This window comes from Daktulosphaira vitifoliae, unplaced genomic scaffold, assembly GCF_025091365.1.
Source record: "Daktulosphaira vitifoliae isolate Bord-2020 unplaced genomic scaffold, ASM2509136v1 Scaffold_3, whole genome shotgun sequence".
NCBI lineage: Eukaryota > Metazoa > Arthropoda > Insecta > Hemiptera > Phylloxeridae > Daktulosphaira > Daktulosphaira vitifoliae.
In genome coordinates, this window is record NW_026099574.1 from 2,739,283 (window position 1) to 2,763,654 (window position 24,372).

Below are 24,372 nucleotides of genomic sequence, written 5' to 3' on the forward strand. Positions count from 1 at the left end.
AATCTATGTTCTTAATATTGAATTACATTAACACTTATGTTATTTACAACTAGTTAACACAGTTAAAATTAATACATTTATTACTGATTAATATTATTTTTATAAAAAAAATATATATATATATATATATATCAAAATACTATCTCAGTCAACATGTAATTTTTTATTTAAATTCAACTAGTTCTGATATTATACAAGAATAATTTATTGACTTAATTACATATACATAGTAGCATAATTCCAAAAATTTGAGTACATAAAATAGCATTATTTATTGAAATAATGGAGATATTCTTAGCAAAGTTAATTTATGTTGCTAATAAAAAAATGCAAATGTCTTACCTAAAAATAACTAAATAAAAAAAATATACAAAATTTGGTTGAATACTAACTCAGTCTCTTTAAAATTTCTATTTTTACAAACACGAATCCCTTGCATCATAACATTCATTCTAAGAAAAATTTAACTTCTTTTATAACAATTTAAACAATAAGGACAATTACACCCTACAATTGTATATATAGTACATATTAAAGCAATGATTAAATTAAAAAATAAAGTAAATGTATATACAGAAAGTGGTTGATATTTTTATTGTTTTTTATATTTTGAATAAACTAATGAAAACAAAATAGGAACACCATCTAAAGATAAAAATGATTTTAAATAAAATAATAAAGTTTAAAACTTATCCAAAATAAAATGGGAATAATTATGTATTTGTGTAATTATCCATGTTTTGGAAACATCTAAATTATTATCTATACAGTTACTCTTGTTCTAACTAATAAAATAATAATTAATAAATTTAACTTAAAAAAAAGTAAATTTAAATAAGTCATTTTTATAATAAATACTTAAAATTAAAACCAATGTTTACTGTATAAAACACTTTGGAATAAATGATATTTTGATGTTTAGACAATGAAAAAAAAATGTTAATATTATTTTAAAATATCACTAAAATTGATATTTAACATGACAAGAGTTTTCTTTTTAATAATAGTCAACAGTTTTAATCATTTTGTTAAATATGAAAATATTTCATTAAAACATACTATTTTGGTGAAAAACTGAGTTAAATGCTTAATATTACTCCAAAAAAATAAATATTATTGATAAATAACTAAACATAATTGATTAAGAATTGAAAAAATGATCTTTTTTGTTAACACTTTAAAGAGCAAATGTTATAACAGGTAAAAATTAACAACAATGGTTATTATTTAATAAATAATAAATTATATAGCACCATTATAATGCATCTAAATGATGTAACACACATATTACAATTGGCATGATTTCTTTCAAACTATTTTTTAAATACATGTATTATTATAAATTAAGATAATATTACAATGGGTATCATATTTTAATAATTTTTATTGAAATGTAAGCCAATAGTTTCATTAAATTAATGTTATAAATACCTTTTTGTTTGAAATGCTATTTTTAATTTGTAAAAATAAATAGCAAAGAAAAGAAATAGGAAAATGTGATGCATGTAAAAGTGCAATTATTAAACAATCAAAAAAATAATGTTTAGTGTAATAGAAACTTGGTCAACAAAATTTGTTTTTAATATTGCTATAAAAATGTTCAAAATAAAAACAAGTTTACTAAAAAGAAAAAAAATTGCACCATGTATAAAAAATAATATTTTATTTTTCTTTAAAGTAATCCTCCTTTACGAGCAAAAAACATTGAACTTATAAAGGTTCCTCGTGTTGGTTGAATAGTTTCATTGTCTGTTGAAGGAACTGGTGGTCCAACCGTACCTAAATCCATACGCAATCTTGGACCTTCAGTTTTTTCAGAATTAACTAACTGTTTCAATCGTTTTTGTAATGCACCATTTTCTGGTTTGGGTGGCTCAGCATCTTCAATGTCAAATATTGGTCGACTAGACAAATCAGTTTCAACAGTTGGTACATAGTGTTTTATGGTTTCCATAAGTCGAATACCAGCCAATGCCTAAGGAAAATAGAGAAATAAATTTAGTGTTGGCTATATTATATTTTATTATGTTTATTTTTACCTTCTTGTCAGGTCTTACTATTGATTTAGATTTACGAGACCTATGCTCATTTGATGATTCTGTACCTGTTAAAGTCTTCCTTAATAGTTTAGCACCACTATGCATTAAATAACCTAACATAAAAAATATAAAATATAAATAGTACACTGACATACTATCAGTTTATATAATAATTTAATTTTGGCCTTTGAATTTATGTTAAATCTAATTAGCACTTAATTTATATACCAGGTAATCCAAATGGATGAAAATATGGAGAATCTGAAGGTGAAGGAGAGCGTGAACGTTCAGGTGAACCATATGGACTATTACAAGGTGTAGCTGTAGCAGAAATCATAGGAGTAGCTAAAGCAGAAGGTGTGATTGCTTTAATACCCCGTTCATTTAACATAGCGGCTAATCCATAGTTAGTAGAAAATGTAACAGTTGAATTTCTTCTAGATAGCATAGGAGTTCCTTCTCTAGTTGGTACTTTACTGTTTACACGGCTATTAACAGCTGTTGTCATTGCACTTCCTCGAATACTATTATAACAAAATAAACAATGTATAGTATACGTTGTATAAATGTGGGTATCATGGGTGTCTAGATGGCACCACTTCCAGGGTCTGGAGGCAGATAGTGGTATCATTAAGTATAATAAGAAGTGAAAATTAAATTAAGTCGTGAGTCGGCTAAGACGTGTTTTTGTGTACATTTTTATTCATATGTGTGTTTTGTTTTATTTATGTTATTTTTGTTTGTGAATGTTTAACAGGGCTTTTGTGTGTGATTAAATATATATGTTATTTTTGTTTGTTAATATTTAACAGGGCTTCTGTATATGAATAAATATATATGTATTAAATAATAGTATTGCATCTTTACTCTGTTCCTGTGGTTGCCTGTTGTAATTCCCACATACATATGTAGTATAAATATATAGATTGATATGAAATTGCTATATTACCTAGGTGTAACACTAGTACCATCATCTGGATGCATGACAGTGGAATTAGTCATAGTATAAACATAACTAGACATTTGGAACATCTTCCCAGGATGTACAAGTTCATCTTCTTCAATTTCATCAAGTCTGAAAGTCTGAGGAAGACCTGCAATGGGAGCAGTAGAATCACATTTTTTAATTATGCCTTGAGGTTGTTCTTCAAGTATTGAACTTAATGATGGTACAGATTGCTGATTCCATTGTTGAAGAGTAAATGAACCTTGCATAGGCTTGACCAACTAAATATAGATTGTATTAAAAAAAAAAAAATTATTTATTATGAGTTTATAATTACCTGTAGTTTATTTGGTGCTTTCCAAGTAGGTAAACTTATACTTCCAGTAGACATTAAAGAGTCTGGAGTCCTAGTATCAGCAGAATCATAAGGATCTCCAAACATTAAGCCAGATCCTAGAGCAGCACGACGTGCTTTAATCGAAGCTGGAGTTAAACGTTTTAAAGCATTAGCTAAATCTTCTGATCCTGGAGCACCTGGTATACCTGGCTGTTCACTAAAAAAAATATAAATAAATTATACAATTAATATCATTTATTTGAAGAAAAAAAAAGATAAAATTAAGCTGGATAATTTATAACTATTTTTAACATTTTTTTTTTTTTATAATCAAAAATTCTCATACATAATAAAAGAATCAGTATCAGAGAAATCATCACAATCACTTTGTGTTGGAGATTCTTCTGTAAGGTCATTATAAGCAGTTTGTCTAGATAAATTTCTTGTACTAGTCTCCATTGAAGATGTTAGCTTCATCATACCAATTGACTTTTTATAGCTGCTTGCACCAGATCTTTAAAAAAATATTTTTACTATCTTAAATAAATGTATATTGAGTAAAATAAAGAACAGACAATAAAAAACTTACATTCTGCCAGTACATATACCAGAGTCCAAACTAAGTTCAGAGAATAATGAGCTTTCTAAAGAACTATGACCTTGGCTATTCAGTGCAGTCGAGTTTAAATATGGTGGTAAAGATGTAAATAAGGGGCCAGACCTAGCTAAAGGTATATTTTTATCTCTATGTTTTTTCAGTTCGGCCTGGCACTCTTGAAGCATTGTTAATGCTTCTTCATATTGCTTTTTTATTTCAGCTATTTCAGCTGCGAGTTCATTTTGGGTATCTCGTGCTAGTATTAACATTGACATGAGTTCTTCATTTTCATCAGTTTTCTAAAAATAAAAATTGATTTTTAATAAACAAATAAGTTGTCATTTAACAAAAACACCTACAATTTTTAATGATGATTCAACACTTGTTAATTTTGTACGTAAGAACTCGCAATTGTTGTGAAGAGTTACATTTTCTTCTCTATGTTTGTCTGCTTGCTCCATAATGACGGATAAATCAGACCGAGTTACACTAAGTTGGGAAGCAAAATCAGACATAAGTTGAGCTTCTTTAGCCTCTACCTCATCGGTTTGCATGGCGAGTCTGCTGGCTTCACCACGTAAAGAACGGTTTTCATCTTCAAGGCTTTTGAGACGCTTTTGTAAATAATCAGCACTAACACCATAATATTTTTCTCCTTTAACAGTTTCATCAGCTAATAAAATAATGTTAATTTAATAGCTTTACTTTTTAATATAGCACAAATAATTCAATAGCAAACTCACTGGCTTCATAGCCTGTGTCATCAGCATCATTGCTAAGAATTTTGATGAGATCGTTTTTTTTCTGCAATTCGTATGAAGCTTGAGTATACCTCTCATTCACAGTTTTTAATTCAGTTTCAAGAAAACCAACTCTGGCTTCAAGAGTTTGATTACCGGCCAAAAGTTCTTTACCTATACGAGCTGTTAGCTCTAAATCTTTCTCTTTCTACAAGAGATGATGTTTTTTATAAATAAGAAAATATTAATTTATTATAATTAATAAACTCACTTCTGCTAAAAGTTGGGTTACTGCCTCGATATCATTATAGGTTTTTGTCATTTGGCTTACGCGGTTGCTGCATAGAACTATAACACATGATGAAAAAAATTAATAAGATTGCATTTGAGACATATCACAGAAATCATTCATTGAGAATTGAGATAATATAACGTGTAGTTATTTTAATGTGTTGTTAAAACTTGCAACTGATAATAACTTTTGCCTGATTGCGTGAAGAGAATGGGTAGGAGGGATTTCAGGATGGTTGAAGGGCAAACTGTTTTATTGATCTGTTGGCAACCCACGGTTTCTCTTATGCGCCTGAATGCATGTTTTTTATATTGGAGATTCTGTTTGGTACCGGTAAATTTATGAAATTTTATATGCAATTTAGTATAAAACAATAATTGACAAATTATTGATAAAATAAAAACTTAAATACCTTTTACATATTTAGATTTGAATATAATTATGTAAAAAAAATCATTTTAGTAGTATTATATTACATATAAAATTTAACTTTAAGAGCTTAAGAACATTGCGAGGAATCAATTACAATTACATAGCAACACAACAAAATTTAATTATTCTATATGTTTAAAAAAAGTTATGGACGACGAATATAAATGATAAGACAAATTATTCTACATCAATAATTTACTAACAAATGCAATTTTTAAAAATTAAATGTCTTGGGATCATTGAAGAAACCATATAAAGTAATTCTATAATAAGATAAAACTTTTTAATCGTTTATCGGATTGAAACATATTAATTTGACGCATTCACAGTGAAAATCGTATCATTTATCTAAAATAATGGCTAGTGAATGGCTGTTATCAAAATAATTTACCAATAATACTTTACAACTTAATAAATACTAAATAAAAAATTATGCAATGTAAATGAGAAAAATGATAAATTTTAGATTCTTAATAAGTATTATTATTAATGCTTAACAATTTATCTAAGTAAAATGTGCTTGAGAACTAGAGTTTATTGTTTTGCACCACAAGAAAATAACTGTACATTATATCTATTTTAGTGATGTATATTAACAAAACTTTAAACACACTTAAAAATTCAAGTTTAATACATACAAAATGTATTAAGCTTTTTTTGCGTCATTAAAAATAAATCTATCAATTATATGTCAGCACTTCAAAAATAATGACAAAAACAAATAAAAAGCATAGAAGACTTTCAATTAATTTTAAAAAGAGAAAAAAAACACCAGGAATGAATATAACATTTGTGAAATTTTTTTTAGCAAAATTTAGGAATCAAATAAAACGGTAATAAATTTTTAAAATATTTCCAACACAATTATAATAAAATATAATATGAAATGTTTAATTTAATAATGAACAACTAGTTTACCTAGTTAGTATATAATTTAGAGTGGCCCTTATAAGGTCAATTTAACATTATTCTTGCAATGTGCTGAATACAGCAAAAGAAATTAATACATATATTTAATACGTTCATAAAGGACATCACAAATATGACTAAAAATAAACAGTGTGAAAAGTAAAAAACATACCAACATTTTTGTCTTTTTTATTAATTAGTAAGTAAACAATAAAAATTATAAAAAAAATCATTCAAAAAACATTTTTACATAAATATCAAACTTATTAACTTATATAAAAAAACAAAATATTTTGTATAAAAGGATATTTTACAAACTTCACTTTTTTCCTTAATAATAATTATAACACATCACATTACAGAAAAATTAATTGTTTTTATTAGTTCGGTTAATTTTTTTTTATAAATTTCAAATTTAATGAGTTATTTTAAAATAACTGAATTTCAACCAATTTTCAACCCCTTTAAGGAACGGAAAAGGATGGACAATTCGAACTCAAATTTCACCCACATATTTCTTAAGGTTATTTAAACAAAATTGAGGGTGCTAATTTCATGTTTTTGAAGTTCAATATTAAGGACCACCTATATTATGACAAACTTAATTATAGTTGGTCATAAAACTGAAGAAACAATGGTTATTTTTAAATTGGGTGATTTACGCATAAATTAATTAAAACTTTTTAATGCCAATGTGTGTATAATGCTACAATGTAAGTAATATTTTAATAAAATTTTAAATAAAAGGTAAAGTACAGTAGGGATCCAACAAAATGGAATTGACATTTTTTAGATTAGTGTTGATTGATAACTCATAGTTATAATAATCAATGTAGTAAAACGTTTCGATGCGTATTTGAAAAAAATTAACATATCCACCAAAAAATACATGATTTACGACTTTAAAGGCTAATTATTCAAAGAAGATAACGTCTTTCTTTTTTACAATCATATAGTACATTAACTATAATTTGATTTAGTTATGAACGATGTATTCCTTTATTATGAAAAACACCCCAAAAACTGAAAATTGTATGATTTTTGTATTAATTAGATAATTTTTCTTTTTTTATCTAAAAAGACATTGTATTAACATCAATTTGATACGAGTTTAAAGAACACAGGTGTTTTGGAACATTATCAACAATTGAAAAAAAAATTCAATGATGATTTTGCCTTCTTCTAGGACATTGGTTGATGATTGAATTTTCCAAAACAGTGTGTCGTCGACAATAACAATGTTTTAAGTATTATAAATAAAAACTTCGCAAAGATACGTTTTATAATCTTTTGACGTATTGTTGAACAAAATCGATCTATAAGGATCGGAGATTAAATTATAATTATAATTAATATAAAATTAAAGAAACTTAGTATTTGTTAAGGTATTAAGACTAATGACTTATTACTTAAATTAATGACAAAAATCTATTCAAATTACAATATGTTTGAGTAAAAGAAAGCAAAATTTTACGTTCTAATATCGAATCATGAACCATATCAATAATAATTATGGCGCTTGCAAAAAGTGTAATACAATATTTTCAATAAATAATAAAAATGTTTGTTATATGTTACCAAAATTAACTAAGTCAGTAAAATTTTGATAACAAATTCATGACAAAAAATACATAGCTACAACAACGAACTATGGTAATTTGTTTATATTGGACATAAAATTATATTAAGGCATTGACAAACTTATAATAATAACTATAGTAAAACAAAACCTCAGTATTTGAAATATAATATTCTAAATTGTTTAAATCAGGTCGATTACCCTTTAGAGTGATTTAAAAGTATTGAAATTGCGTATTTGGTATTTCAAAAAGCGAAACTCAATGAAGTACGACCACCACACAGTATAAGGAAATGCATAATAATTGCACAAAGCGGTTTTCGACCCACAGATTTTTTTTAAATTCGTCTGACGATCGATAATTTTAAACAATATTGATCGATCTTGATAAACACAAAGAAAAATTATTAACATTTCACTTTTTTGCACGTAAACGTGTCTTAAACACTATCACGTTTTGATATAATTTCATCAGCATAATATGGATGTAGAAGAAACAAATACCAATATAGCTTGGGACAGTCATAAATAATAGTAAAAGTAAAAACTTCAATTTTTTTATTTTCGTATTTAAACAGATTATCTAGAAAGATACAATTGTGTATTTTCTGTAGCAAAGGGTATTATTAACGATTATCGGAAGGATTTAAGAAAATTAAATGATATTTCAAATATTAATAACAGGTCTTAAAGAGAATGGAACGAGAAAAATTAATTGTAACACACACAATATGCAACAGAAACGTGACGCGGCCATAGACGACAACGGCAAGTTGTCGTATGGTAAGTGAAAGGCGCGCGCGTATATCTTTCTCCTAGACAACAATTTTGATCGGATATTTGTAGTTATGGTCCGTACAAATGGTAACACAGAATATTAGCAATGTTTTACATAAACAATTAAATTTTACACAAAAACAGAATACAAGTTACCGAAGAGAAAAAATAAAACCAAGACAAATGTAATATTAGCATAGTCACTGACCATTGGTCAACATTAAATAACGAAAACTGCTAGCAATACGAGTAAATGACGAGTATGAACTCCTACGCACAGATAAAAACCATTTGGCACTGGTCTATTATTGGAAACTATTTATAAAATGTTTTAGAACAACTAGAAATAACTTAATAGTTACTTTTTCCGTTTCGCACATAATGTCGTAAAATAGTTTAAAATGCATTTTCTACTTAAAATACCACTAATGATCAATTTATTATAAAATCGTAAAAATAAGGCGTTTATTAATAAAAATATGTTTAAACATTATTTTAGTCACTTAATTAAAAAAATTAGAGAAACTGTATTCCATTTTCAATTGAAGCAAAAGTAAAAATATCAGACATAGTAAAAAAAAAAAAAATGAGAATTGTTTTTTGAAGTTAAACAAAAAACATATGGAACGGATGTATAAGAATAGTATACAAACTGATGGAGTATGTTCTTAAATCTAGGTGTGATGGTGATGCAAGATGATGGAAAATATAGGGCTAAAGAGGAATTTATTTCAATTTAAAAGAAAATACCATGATTAATAGATCTAATAAGAATGACGCTAATATCTTAAATCTTTGGCGATTTTAAAAAACTTATTAACTCTGAATGAATTTATGATGAGAATATACAGTAGAGATAAAATAAGTTAATGAATTAAGAAATAGTCTTATTGTTTTATAAGTATTCATAAAAGACACGATGCATATGAACATATTTATTTTTTGCAATACCATTTTTTGTACTACTTAATTGATGACAGTCTAAGTAATCTTAAATATAATAACTTTATAAAACATAACATTTTAAATAAGGTTACTTTTAAAGCAAAGAGTACAGAAATGTGATTTAAAATGGCGTAATACAATATTTTTTAATAATAAATTATTAATTTCCAGTATATTTATAAAAAAATTCATAGTACTGTAAATATCAACATTTAAAAATAATAAATATTATCAAGTAAAAAGAAGAGAAGAATACTTTTTGATTCATTATTCCCAACTTCCTTAAATTCAAATTCATTTCATGCATAAAATAGACTATTATAGCCTTTTTCAGAAACATGTGAAAGGAATTAGAGTTTAAGGAAGTTAAGAATAATTAATCAAAATTAACTTTTAAAGGAAATAATTAAAAAGAAAGGAAATAATTCATAGAAACAATTAAGATAGTCAATTCCACGTGTACGAGTGTAGGATACAATCACGCAAAAGATAATACCATGTATTATTTGTTTTTTCTTATCATATAACGTTGCGGAAAGTACAATAATTTTCAGTATTATAGAGATCAAATTATACGCTTACAACAAACCCATAATTGTATAAAGAAAAAGTAGATTCGTAAAGGTTTGATACTTCACTAGAGAAATGAATTCAATTTGTGAAGAAATTAAAAAATACCAGGAAGAGTTAGTCCTGAGAAGTAAGTTCACTAAAAGAGTTACAACATACTAACTTTTGTATAAATTCTCATGATTAATATGACTGAAAGTAGATTCACATACTTACATTGACATACAGTTAGTCATAGGCAATTATTATGCTAGGTTTCGTAAGAACATTATTTTAAGAATTTTTTCGAAGAATCGACTATTCTTTATCAATTATTAAGAGAATTTTAAATAAATTAATTGAAATACTTCCAAACGTATTAATAAGAAAACGTTACAGAACTTAAACCTATTAAAAAGTAATAAATTATTCAAGGAATCAGAAAATAATAATAATACTAAAACAAAAGTCTACAAAAAAATCTAAATGTTATGTGGTATATATTAACCACATTCAAGGTTGAAAAACTTCATTGAAAAAAAAACCAACACAAATTTCTTTTACGAAATTTGTCAAATTTATAGAAAATACTCTTTTATAAAAAAAAGTAATTTAGTATTCATAAAATCTTATTTGCTAAAAGTAAAAACTCTAAGAATGGACCAAATAAAATCTTATTTAAATTACATTTTAATCTATAATACGTCCAGTTTGGTCTTATGGAATCCAAATCTGGGGTCCTGCAAAACCATCAAATATAAGGCCAATTCAATCGTTTCAATCAATAGCACTCAGACTTATTACCAAATGCCCATGGTATATAACAAACGTAAATTTACATAAAGACCTACAAATACAAAACGTAAAAGAACTTGCAGTAATGTACTACAAACGATTTCATCAAAATTTATTATTACATAGAAACCCGCTAATTAATAAAATGTCAACAAATACTTTACCCTCAAACCCTCCTCGCAGACTAAAACGACAATGGAATAGAGATCTACTAAATAACTAAAGACTAACTTAAACAGCATGCTAGAGGTGTGACTAACGAGTCATTTCCCAATCATAATAGTTCATGTCATTTTAATTATCAATTTAAACCAAATTTACTTATTGTACCATTTTGTTGTATAGATTGTAAATATTCTGAATAAAAAAAAAAAAAAANNAAAAAAAAAAAAAAAAAAAAAAAAAAAAAAAAAAAATTACATTTTGTTTATACACTAGTGTTTGAAGGTTAAATTCGTTATGGTCAACATATATTACTAATGCATTTAAAAAATGACAATGAAAAATTTTATAGGTGATCATGATCAAACAGAGAAAGAATATGATTGATAATTATTTGTCATTAATATCATAAACAATAAATAAAAAATATTTAAGCGTCATTTTCAGTTAAAAATTACTGCAAATTGCAAATAAAGGTTATATTGTAAAAAGTTTAATAAGGAATAATATAAATGTATTACTTTTTTAACCGATAAATTCTTGATATTGCAGATTTATTTGCTATTTGAAAATACCACGGAACTAAGTTGTCGTATTTAGTCAAAATAACGCTGAGAAACTATAGGTGAATGTATAAATATAATTTTCAATATAAGTAAATGATTAAATCTACTTAATTTATTGATCTATAGTAGGTAAAAACTACAAGTTGTGATTTAATTATAATTTTGTAAATATTTTATTACAAAACGTGCGATATTAGTAAGTTTAAATTTATTTAGAAACTTTATCTTAACTATGCAAAAAACATATAGATTTAGTAAACATCAAATAGTTTTAGAATTGGCGAGCACTTAATGATTTAAAAACAATGATGACAACAAATGAATTTTACCTTCGACGAGTAGCTGCTCGTCATCGATTTGACCATTGGTCGGCTGCTGATTTTGACCAAAATGCAGCCATCTATCCAACGAGGTGACGGTATCATCAGGTTGATCTCCGTCGCCATCGTCGTAAATGAACTCGTCGTCGTATTCCAAACACTCGACCGAATCACTTTCAGTATGGCCCTCCACGATTTGCCAATTTTGATAAGTCCAAAATCGACAACGGTGTACAACAGTTATACTTTTTTACTAGGACAGTTTCGCCCAGGCACACCATATCACAACCGACTCTTATAAATAACAACAGTGTGAATTTAATAAGTATAGAATGGTACACGTTGATATATTCTGACAAATAATTATTTTGAAAAGCTCAAAGAGGAAGTGGTCCGCAACGGATATAAGAGTGTAGATCAACACAAAATGTATGTCGAGATTTAGGGCGTAAGGTCGAGTCAGGTGGCCGATTAGGAAAACTGTTTGTGGGAAAGTGCGATTTAAACAGCGTTTTAAGGCAATTAACGAATAGTTTGGAAATTATAGAATCAATTTGAACCTAGTTAACTTTAGTAATAGTTTAAAATTAAAAGCATATAACGATAATAAAGAAAAACTAGAGTAAGAATATTAACAAAAACGGAAAAGATTTCAAATTACAATATTAAAATGAAAAATACAACCAAACACTTTTATTTAAAGGATTAAAAACGACACAAAACTTTTTAGGACACATCGAATTATTTTTATTATTAAATAAAAACTTATATATTATAACGAATTATAGCGATTAATTATAGAACACGAAGATTAGCATCACACACGCAAACTGAAGACAGTTGAAAAAGAATAATCAATGCTTTATCGGGTTATAAGAACAATATAAGTAGGAAAAATCTAATATAAAAAGATGCAAGAAAATATTATTTTAGATTTAACAAGCGTAAAATTGACACTTGGAACAATTCAATTATGCCATGTCCTTGCAAATGTTTAAAGGATCGCCCTTGAAAATGTATATCAAAAATATAGAAAATACACATGGAACATTTTTTTTATTTGTAATGCAGATTTTATCAATTTTTCACAAGGTTTCTTGATATAATATACTCACTCTCGCAAACTTTTTTTTAAAGACAGCTTCATCTCGTTCAGCTGTTTACCTTAGAATTCAAGACGCCAAGTGATACGCTGATTATTAATAGGAAAAAAAATTCTTTATATAAATATATTTCGGAAATCAGGTAAACAGGAGGATGAAAAGAAGTAAATAACAGTATGACGTAGATTATAAAAAATATATACTTTTTTTATTTCTCAAACAGAAAAGTTTATACAATTTTTAGCAAAAATCAGAACAAGGTTTTATAAACGTTTCGCATGAGCAAAAACTATGAAATTGATCAAACATTGATATGGATGATGACAGTTCAAGTACTTGAAAGCAAAACATGGAAGAACCTACTGGATACTTATTTTTAGACACAATAGGCACTATTTTGTAACTTAATTGTATTATTATTGATTGCAGTCAATTAACTTGTACTAAGATTAATATTGATTTATGATAAAAATATAAAAAAACTGCAGATAATATACGTATTTTCGTATATGTACATGTATTAAAATCAAATAATCAAGCAATAGAACAGTAGGTGACTGACAAGTTGAAATTTGGTGTTTCTAAGGCCAACTCTTAAAAAGAATGATAAAAAATATTACATTTTAAGTTAATTAAAAACGTAAAAAAAAAAAAATGATCCAGAACCCTGAAAGCTTTTCAAAATAACAAAAATGTCGCAAACATAAATTATTTACATACTAGTCAGATGTATGATAGTTCAAAAGAACTGCTTAGATCATAAAGTAAAAATGTTGTTTCACAGTTAATTAAAATATATACATAATAAGACACATAAAAAAATAATCATTTGAAGTAAAATGAAAAGACACTATACAGCGATACGAACTTAACCTGACAGTAATTATTGATAAAGAAAACAATAACAAACGAAAATGTTGATAGTAGTGTATTACACGGCTAAGGCCGGTCAACCGACACACAGTACGAATGGACGTGCAAGACTGAAAATTATTGTTATGGTCGCCGTGGACACGCCGTTGCTCCACCAACAGCGCAACTCCTCAACATTGGGTGGGAAAAGCGCTGCTGTAATCTATACATGGACTATCTCAACAGCTGGAAAATTAATGAAACGTGCTATTTTTCCAAAAGCCAGTTTTGAACATTTCGACAAATTGAATTGTTTAAAATAAATTGAATTTGAATTATTGGTTAACTGTGAACATTTTGAGAATAGAATTAACGTAGACTAATATTTAACAGAAAATAATAAACTCAATCACAATTTTATGGGACAACAAATTATACAATTGTCTTAGTTGTCCAAAGATGACAATTTAAAATTGATTTAATGAATAAATGGTATACACTAATTAACATTCCATAGAAAACAATACTCTTATTTAATAGACATTAAATAATTTCTAGACATTTAATACGAATGGGTAAAAGACTATGTTACTATAGTTTATTTAGACATGAAAACTAATATCAATGATCCATTAATCGACTAGACGGAGAAATTTTAATTTTTTTTATTACCCGTCTATCCAAATTTAACAATAGTCGTTACATGTAATTTCTCATATCACATTAATTTTTAATAGGGCAAAAGGTATCATAAAAAAGTTAATGCAATAATTAACCTAAGAAACCATTTTTGATTTCGAAGGGAGAATTATAGCATAATAATAGTCACAACAAATACAGTTTAATAAAAATAATTTATCAAAATACCATGGTATTTATAATGAATATAGAATTTACTAATATAAAAATCATTTTATAAAGATAAATTTTAAACGCGAACCATAAAAAAAAGAGTAGTTTCATTTACATGATATAACTTTTTAATTAAAGTTACATAATGCGATAATTATTTTTTACTCGTTAAATTACTGTCTAAAATTTAAGTTCTTTAACAATTTAATTATACATTTAAGAAAAGTTAAGATTTCTTTAAAACGTTCATTTATCAACACACAACAAAAAAAACAAAACATAAATCAAACAACAAAGAAAAAATAGACAATCCCTCTACGTAATGTATATATATAAATCTCGCACAATAGTCTAAATATTCATAGAAGTGGTTAGGAATTTATAATAACCATATGTAATTCATTCTTGACGTTTTTAAACAATACTGGCAATTAGGTAATTACCATTTACAAACATTAAATATATCTTCATTTTTAAAATTAAAATGTATATTTAGACATTGTGAGTCTGTAAGAAACCCTAAGAATTATGATGAGTTCCATTTTCAAATTCCATTTCAAAAGTTAATGAACATTTTTTTAAATAATTTCAAATTAATGCAGCAAAAATTATAATTATTTATTTATGACTTTAGTAATATTAGTAACAATTATACACTAATAATGTGCGTTATAATTATAATGAGTACAATATTTAACTATAACTCAGGTGTCATTTATTGGATTAGTGTTGTCATTAAAATTAAAACATCGTAGAAAAAATACACGGAGATAACGATATGTCACTTAAAGCGGACTACTGTAAAATTAAAACTAAAAGACGTCTCATATAAATTATAATATAAAATTAAAAAATACAGGTACTTAAATAATTTTAGAAAGCTTTATTCAGCTAAATATACGTTTATTTCCAACAGGATCACATACGCCATATTGATATTAACTATTTTAACTTTAGTGGAATAACAGCGAATGGGAACTTCATTTAAAAGTTACTGTCACAAAATACGAAAAAGTGATTAATAAATTTCAGACTTTCAGGAAATATTACGATTTATTTTATGTTACTATCTTACGTTATCATAGGTCGCGTCGTTAAGCCACACAAGCAATAAAAATCAATTTTATAGAGCTGAAGGTCACGCATTTGACGAATATATCGAGAAACATTTTGTATTCAGAGAAATGATTCATGAAATTCTCTTGTTTTTAGTTAATTATAAACCAAATTATTAACCGAAATACAAATTTTACATTTAAAATAGTATCTTGTTTTGCATTTTCATCAATTGAAAACACTGATGAAAGATATTATATTTATTTACTACTGATAATTCAATATCCAAAACCGTTTACAATGACCTATTCAACTAACAAAATTACTAATATGATTGAAGTTCATTTTTTATTAGGTCCTTGAAATTATACGAATAGCATGTAGCCTAGAGCGTGTTCGACAGAACGACTAAAGCAGACCGGTAGTAAATGAAATTATGCCATTATTATTATTTACGCTATTATTATTGCAATGTTAAATAGACGATGTTATTAACCGGTAAACCTATTTACTATATAATATAATAGACATTTGAATGCAGCAAGAAAAGACTTGGTAATTAAGTAATGAGTGCAATTGACGTGACCCAGTAAGTGTTTTGATTATTCAGGTATGAAATTTTATATTATAGAATTTTTGTTATGGTCTTTTTATGTACCTCTGTTAAGTTCGGGCAATATCATCCGTACCCTGGGTGGTTTTTCAGACGAAAAATGTCGAGGATCTACAGGCATTTTCGCCGGTACGCTGGGGGACATCAAGTGATAAAAACATTTTGGCGATTCGCCTTCTGTTTCCAGCGAACTCGTATTGACCACCAAAGGATTGACGAGACCGGAACTGTTTGTCCGATCACGTGTTTCTTTACTTCCCATATGGTGGTCTTCATAATTCGTCTTGTTATTCGTTAGCTGCTGTTGTTGATAGTTGTCGACACCCTCACGGTCATCGCGGTTATTCATCTCATTATAGTCACGAACGTATCTCGTATCATTTTGTCATTATTTGGTCAGTCCTAAGTGTAGTGTAATTTTATACATTTTTATGATATAATAATTGGCTGAAGAGTTGAGAAACGTAGACGTATTTATTTGCAAAGGACGAGTAGTCACGAATTATGATCGTTATAAGTAAATTAAGCAATTCCTTTTTTTTAATACCCCCACTTCTATTTAATAATAATAAAAAAAAATTTTTATCGTAGTTTGGCTCACGTGTTCAGAATTCATTATACACAACGACAAACGAACACCGGTGTATACAGAAATGCCCATTATAATTTATGACGAATTCATTTCATTCAAAATTATACTGGTACAGAATAAACTATAGCCTATTTAGTCCCTCCCAATCTCGGACTTATCTCATTAAACGTATGACTAATATTTATTATCTCATGAGGCTGGCTGTAGTACAAACTGGTTTCATTAGAACGCTTGTGTTCAACTAACGGAGGATATCAACATATTAGCCAGAAAATTAAATTTTAATAATCATCAACTGAATGAAAATGAATCGATTAGTAAATATCAGTAGGTTTGATCGAAAATAAATTCAAGATTATTACTCATTAAATTTTACGTTTATTTAAAAACGACTTTTTGTGCGACTTATTACAATATCTTTAAAAAAAAGGCCTATGGTAAATGTCAAAAACCTACAGGACTCAGTGCAGTACACTCGAAACACATAAATATGGATAAAAGAACATTACGAAATGTATTTAATGGTTACGACATAAAATTAAAGTATAGTACTTTGTTCTTATTACAAAATTTCTGAAGTTGTCCAAATCAACACGTACGTTTCTCAACTGTAAGGTTAGTTTTATTTAATGAATGACTTGTTAAAAAATGCATTATTATGCAAAAATAATTTCTAGTTTTAAATATTAACAATAAATGAAGTACTTTTTATGTGTGCATAAGCACAACCAATCTTTGTAAATTCCTATGAATGAATCACAGCTCTACATGTGAAAAATCAAAAGTTAAATTTATTGTTTGTAAACAAAACTTTAAAAGTTTAAAAGAGCGGAAAAAAACGCACACGGGCGTACCAATACATCGACTTACGGTATAACGCATTCAACTAAAGACTCACAGATAAAAAATTTGCAGTAGAATATGTCGGTGAGTTAAGTCCAGCCCATTGCGCGCAGAGCAGTGTTGTTAACGTACGATATTATTGTATACATGTTGGTCAATGAATGTAAAAATATTTAACTATTTACAAATAGCCCATTGACATACGTAAATATCACATTTTTTATGGTTATTCAGTAAAAACTCGCACTGCATGTGATTAAGCACGTTGCACAGCTAAGAATTAATTGTTAAAAAAATAGTCGTATGTTTTTGAAACGAATTTTATACACAAGTAAATGTCAGACACATACCATTTGAACATTCTTGGTAACATATGACTTTTAAGTTGGCTATAACATTTTAGCGAGAGTAATTTTATACTTAACTTTAACATTGAAAAAAAGGCGTTGTTATACTTAGCGTTTGGAAATTAACATAATAATTATAGAAATACAATTTCACTATTGTTTATAGAATATTATTTCTCTAAATTGTAAAACAGATAAAATTATTTAAAATATGGACCATATTAATGATTCAATAACGTTGATATACACAAATAAATTATCCGAAAATAAAAGTAAAATTTCGTTCTTATATTAAAACACGAGAATAAATACGTATACAGTAATAAATAATTGAGAAAAAGGCTTTTCATTATTTCTAGTGTTCCTAACATTTGATATATTTCCTTGCTTTTGATCACTGTATACAGAGTGTTCAGTAAGTAAGGAAACAGGCTATTTGTTACAAAAAATGAGATACCCGTTTCTTTACTTAATGAACACTATATATTAATAGAAATAATGTAATTGTTTTAAATCAACTTTGAAAACTAATAAAATGTAAATATAAAATAAAAATCTAGTACATTAAAAATTGCATGAGTATTGGATAGTATAGGATTTCGTATACAAGCAAGCGGACGTTACTGTTTAGGAACTAGTAATAGTTATTAATTATTTAGCACATGACAACCCACTAATATTTAAGAAACAAAGCAAAAACTTCAAAAATCGACAACTAAAAGTAACTTAATACTATATAATCTATAGTAATAATATAAAATATGTACAACACTGTAATTGTATATTATACAATTACAGTGTTGCATATACCAATATGTGATAGCCTGTTCTATAAAAGACGGAAAGAGGTAATCAACCCTACGTGGTTGGGATGACTCACCACCAAAAAAGCGAGGGTGAAACAATCCCAACGTTGCACCATAACGCGTAAAACAATTTCAAGTACCAATATCGAAAAACTGAAAAATTATTTGTATGTTTTACAAACAGTTTTAAATAATTTGATAGAATTAGAAAAAAATCTACGTTTTAAAATAATATTAAGGACAATTAAATAAACCTTTTTAGAAATAAAAACGAAATAAGGGTGGATTTTAATTATATTAAGATGATACATTTTGTACTTAGGATTTTATTGTTTAATTATTCATCGATACATCACTTACTAAATACATAATATTTTATAAAAGGAAATAAAATTTCAACAGTAATATATTTGATAAAGTTTTCGGTATATTTATCATCAATCCATGTACATAAGTTCAAACTGCAGAAATACAACATTGGTCTATAAATTTTTCAAATTGTTTTTCTATATTTTGGAAAGATCGTGGAGATGGAAGAGTTTTGAAAAATAAGTCAACAATGCATACTTTTTGAAATCATAATATAGTATATAATATATCACAGTTCCAACAGGCAGATGTAAATTTAAGAATTTACTGCCCGCGTGGAATATAATTTTTATGGCATTACATTTTTCAATAAATCCAATTTTATATAAATAATAAAATAATGCTAATTAGAAGTTTTTCAAAGTATAATATAAATGCTAATTTATATTATAAATAATATATACTTGCATTATTATAAATAATAATGCATGTATAAAATATTTTCATGATTAATTATAACAAGAGTGAACATACTAAAAAAGTATATATACAATTAAATTATTGTAACACCACAATGCAAGATAAAATATAAGCCTAAGAGAATAAAAATAATAATAATAAGTTATTAAACTAGTATAAAACTTAAAAATATTATTATAAAAAATATGTTTAGAAAATAAAATATTAGAATATACTTTTTTTTTACTATTTATTACCTTTTCAAGTCTAAAATAGAGATTTAATATTCATATCCAAATAATTTTAATGTAAAAAAATGTTATCAAATGTATTCCATTTTAAAAATTATCAAACCAAGTTTATATCATTTATTTATAAATATTATAAATAACATTATATAGTTACTTGTATATTATTAGATAGAAAAAAACTATAAATAAGGAAAGAAAGATTTTATTGTATGATTGAAAATCTGAAATTTATTTTAAGTCTTATTTAAAAATTATACATCTATTAGTGTAGCCCTTATTTTAAATCACTGTATGTATATATATAGCGTGTTCAGTAAGTAAGGAAAACGAGTTTCTATTGTTTTCATTGTTTATAACAATTGACCTGTTTCCTTACTCATTGAATAACTTGTATATGTATACTTAAATATTCATACAGCTTAGATATTAAGACAATAAAATTAAATGTTCTGGAAATTAAATTTTTTTAACATGTTCATTGAAATCCATGTAAATGAACATATCACTGTGCCCAATGCTATGATAGTCAATAAAAATTTTGATTATGAGCTATTAGAATTTAGGATTGACTTGTCTTATAATTATCATCTTTAAAATTGGTTTGATTGGAATAAATTTGGAATTGTGCATAGTGATATATATAATATTGTATCATTTTAAAATTAGAAGAAAATGAATTATATTGGATAACACAATTCACTTATTCATAAAAATATAGCTTTTAGTATAAAAATTCAGTTTCAAACCTATTAATTAAAATAAATTTATACTTACGAAAATAGTTTAATGTTTCACGAATATATTCTTTAGAAAGACTTGAAGTATCAACTTCGTCTTCATTTAAAGCTGGACTTGGTATGAACCAGTCTTTATTTTCGTAACCTAATAAAATAAAAAATTATAGTCATATTAAAATTTAAGCTTTTGTTAAATATTTTACCAGTAAACTGTGTTAGAGTGTCAGCTCTAAGTTTATACTGAGGAATAGTTTCTTCCAATAAACTTATTAGTTCTACTTCTGGTAAATCATCACTATTGCATATTTCTAAAAGAGAAAACAATTTTTTTAAGTTTTTAATAGTTGAATCTTTTACATTATGAGATTATCAACTATAGGTATTTTAGTGGCTTTTATTATTGTTAGAAATTTTAATTATCAACGTTACATTCTTCAACAAATTACACTTTTATTTCAAATTCAAAAATATAATCACAACAATTTATCAGTCATAAAATGAGTGTGGTTGACATAATTTTGGATAAACACCAAAAAGTATGACGTTTTTAGTCAAAACAAGTGACATTACCAATGCACTGTATAAATTCATAATTAGACTAATAGTATTTAGTAAGACTTTGTTACTGTTAAATATATTACATAAATCTGGTTTCATTTCTTATCACTCATTTATTTTACAATACAAACCTACCTTTTTGCCATGAATTTAAAATTTCACATTTGTTATGTTCTAGTTGATTCTCTTTCTTTTTAAATCGTGGTCTACGTATTTGATGATCAGGCCACGGAAACATGGCTCTAATTATTTAACAATTGTCACCTACCAAATTCTTTTTATAATTTTATTTATCAGAATTAAACTTAAAATAATCCACAGCCATAAAAATTAGTTATAAAAAACTGCATTTTATTTTTAGTATTTCATTTGTCATAATTTTAAATTTACAATAAGGTAAAGTAAATTACAATGAGGATAATTTTTTAAGCAAATTTATCATGTGCAAAACTTGAATACAAATATACAAAATTTTTGTGAAACACAAAGGAAACATTTGGGATTATTAACTTTTAAGAGTTATAACTTCTCAAAAATACTGTAAAAACACAAAATAAAATACACACAGATAAAATGAAACTACCATTCCATATGGTTGTTTGAAAGGAAATACAGGTATGAAGTCAATGAAGTGGAATAAGTAGAGGAAATTAGTTCCAGTTGCAAAATATTGGCAGAGTTCTTCATTCCAATAATGTCTTGAAATTAGAATAAAAATTATGAAATTTATCTTAAATTTAAATAAATTATTTATTATTGTATTTTTTAAATTGTACTAATTTTTAATTAAAATTTGAACAAAATGAAATTATTTATTAGTCATAACATTACTATATAGTATATCTTAATAGTTTAAATAACGTCAATTTCAGATATAAAGTGACGTTGTTATTTAAAAATACCGGCAACAAATGTACTAGTTATTTGGCACCTACAAATTTTGGAAGCAATCCAATTGACAAGCTTAAAATCATTTATTTTGTGATAGGGCATGTATAAGTTAAGGATTTAACTTAGTAATTGTTTTATACTAGATAAAATAAATTATATAATAATTTACTTTTATTTTGATAAGATAATGTATTACCAGTTAACGTATATACACTAGAAGTCTTTTTAGAGGTTCCTCTACTCAAATGAGCTGACTCACGAAGCAGAGCTTTAACCCCGGACGCCTCCAGTTTGCTTATAATTTATTTCAGTTGGGTGTCAATGTTTCATATATCCTGAAAACAAATTTACAATTATAAAATAATTAATATTAAAATTATATTTTTAAAATGACTTTTAATTAGGGTCCTATTTTGTTTAATTTTTTTTTAAAACTAATTAAAATAAAATAACAAATAAGATGTGTTGAAATTTAAAAACTAATACAAAAAAAAAATTTATTTTTATGCTTTTATATATAGTATCTAAATTTCATACTATTCCTCAAAATAAATGTATAAATCTAATAAGTTAAATATGGAGTTAGCATTCAAAATAAAATGTACTTACATTTTTTAGAAATTATAATTTTATTTTTATTTCAAATCTTGAAAAATCTGTTTTATATAAATGAAAAATATATATATAATATTTCATTATCATACTTTCATATAAATGCAAACTAAACTCATGGGAAGGTCTCAATTCCCCCTCTATGAATATTTAATATTTTAATGGATAAATGACTCATATAACTATTGCTATAAACAATTAATCAACTTTAATTTTTTCATCTCATATTTTTCCTTCACTATAAAATAATTTAGACCATAAACATTTAAAATTAACTTACAATTTGCATTAATTTAGTCAATAATTTATTAATATAAATTAATGATTCTGTATAATATAATATAATATAGTGGAGAATTATTTTATAATACATAATAACAAAAATATTTTAGTAAAGCAGTTTTTCATGCATATCAAGCCTTGAAAAAATATGATATACAGAGCCAAATCTATTTAAGATCTTTATACTTTCTTATAATATACCTTTAAATTTTTTATAAAGTGAATTATCATGACATAAAGTAAAGTTAGGGGAGTATATAAGGAAGAAGGAAAGGATAGAATCCCCCTCGGAGCAATAATATTTGTATGGTGATAATTCTTGAAAAATCATACTAACAGAACTAATAAATTAATGGAAATTTTTTTATATTCTTATATACTTAAGTTTAATTTAAGTGACATAAATTTTTATTCCTTTTTATGGTCTTTAAAATGATTAAAAAATTTTAGATATATGAACAAAATTCCTATAATCTGTTTTAGCAGCAGTTATTGTTATGAGTCCAATATTGAACAAGTGTTCAAAAAGTTAACAAATAAAAGGATCCAAAAATTAAGGGTATCATTTAAAAGCAAATGATCCATTTAAATTTTTTAAAATAAAATTATGATAGACTCATAATTTTATTAGAGAAATTTATGCAAAAAAATAAATACAAATAATAAAATTTATAGCAAATATACAAAAACAATATATCTATTAAAATGGTTTAAGTGAATGAATCGAGCCAATATTACACATGGAAAACGTTTTTAAAAATAACAATTTAAGTCAAAATATGTTATAACAATTGTATTCTTTAAAGACTTTTACTAACACAAATTAACAACTGTAGTACACACCTTTATAACTAATAATTTATTCTATTTTGACTTTATGCAACAAGTAATAGGATTTACTACAGAATTATTTTATGTTTATGTACTTACTATTAGAATAAGTTGTAATAAAACAATGATGATTTAAAAACTACTAATGAACAATAACTTTGCATAATTGTTTAATAATACATAATAACACAAAATGAATACTTAAATTAATGATAATTAACTAAAAATTAATAATTCAAATTAAGATAATAATATAATATTTAATACAACAAATTAACTAAACCGTGTCAATGACTAAAGAATCATTTTTTAAATTGAATTTTTGTCGCTATTCCAACTTTGACATGACGTTGAGCAAAGCAAGAAAATAAACTGCTTAAAGATTTCTATTT

The 24,372-nt window shown here is 25.8% G+C and overlaps 1 protein-coding gene across 8 annotated transcripts; it reads right to left on the reverse strand.

The window, feature by feature from the left end:
- Positions 1-144: 144 nt before the first annotated feature.
- Positions 145-24,372, reverse strand: LOC126902241 (trafficking kinesin-binding protein milt). 8 transcript variants are annotated; one of them, XM_050679297.1, is made up of 15 exons: positions 24,080-24,372; positions 22,452-22,590; positions 21,500-21,628; positions 21,010-21,114; positions 20,844-20,951; positions 4,932-5,008; positions 4,664-4,868; positions 4,280-4,575; positions 3,912-4,219; positions 3,669-3,836; positions 3,323-3,539; positions 2,989-3,266; positions 2,268-2,563; positions 2,040-2,152; positions 145-1,975 (listed from the first exon to the last, which is right to left on the reverse strand). In XM_050679297.1, the coding sequence occupies exons 3-15, from the start codon at positions 21,600-21,602 to the stop codon at positions 1,673-1,675; spliced, it is 2,577 nt and encodes an 858-aa protein (XP_050535254.1). In that variant the 5' UTR covers positions 21,603-21,628; positions 22,452-22,590; positions 24,080-24,372; the 3' UTR covers positions 145-1,672. The 8 variants fall into 8 exon arrangements, with proteins under 8 accessions (XP_050535254.1, XP_050535251.1, XP_050535255.1 ...); XM_050679294.1 differs by having other exon boundaries at positions 4,280-4,593; positions 24,080-24,370; XM_050679298.1 differs by lacking the exon at positions 21,500-21,628 and having other exon boundaries at positions 4,280-4,593; positions 24,080-24,370.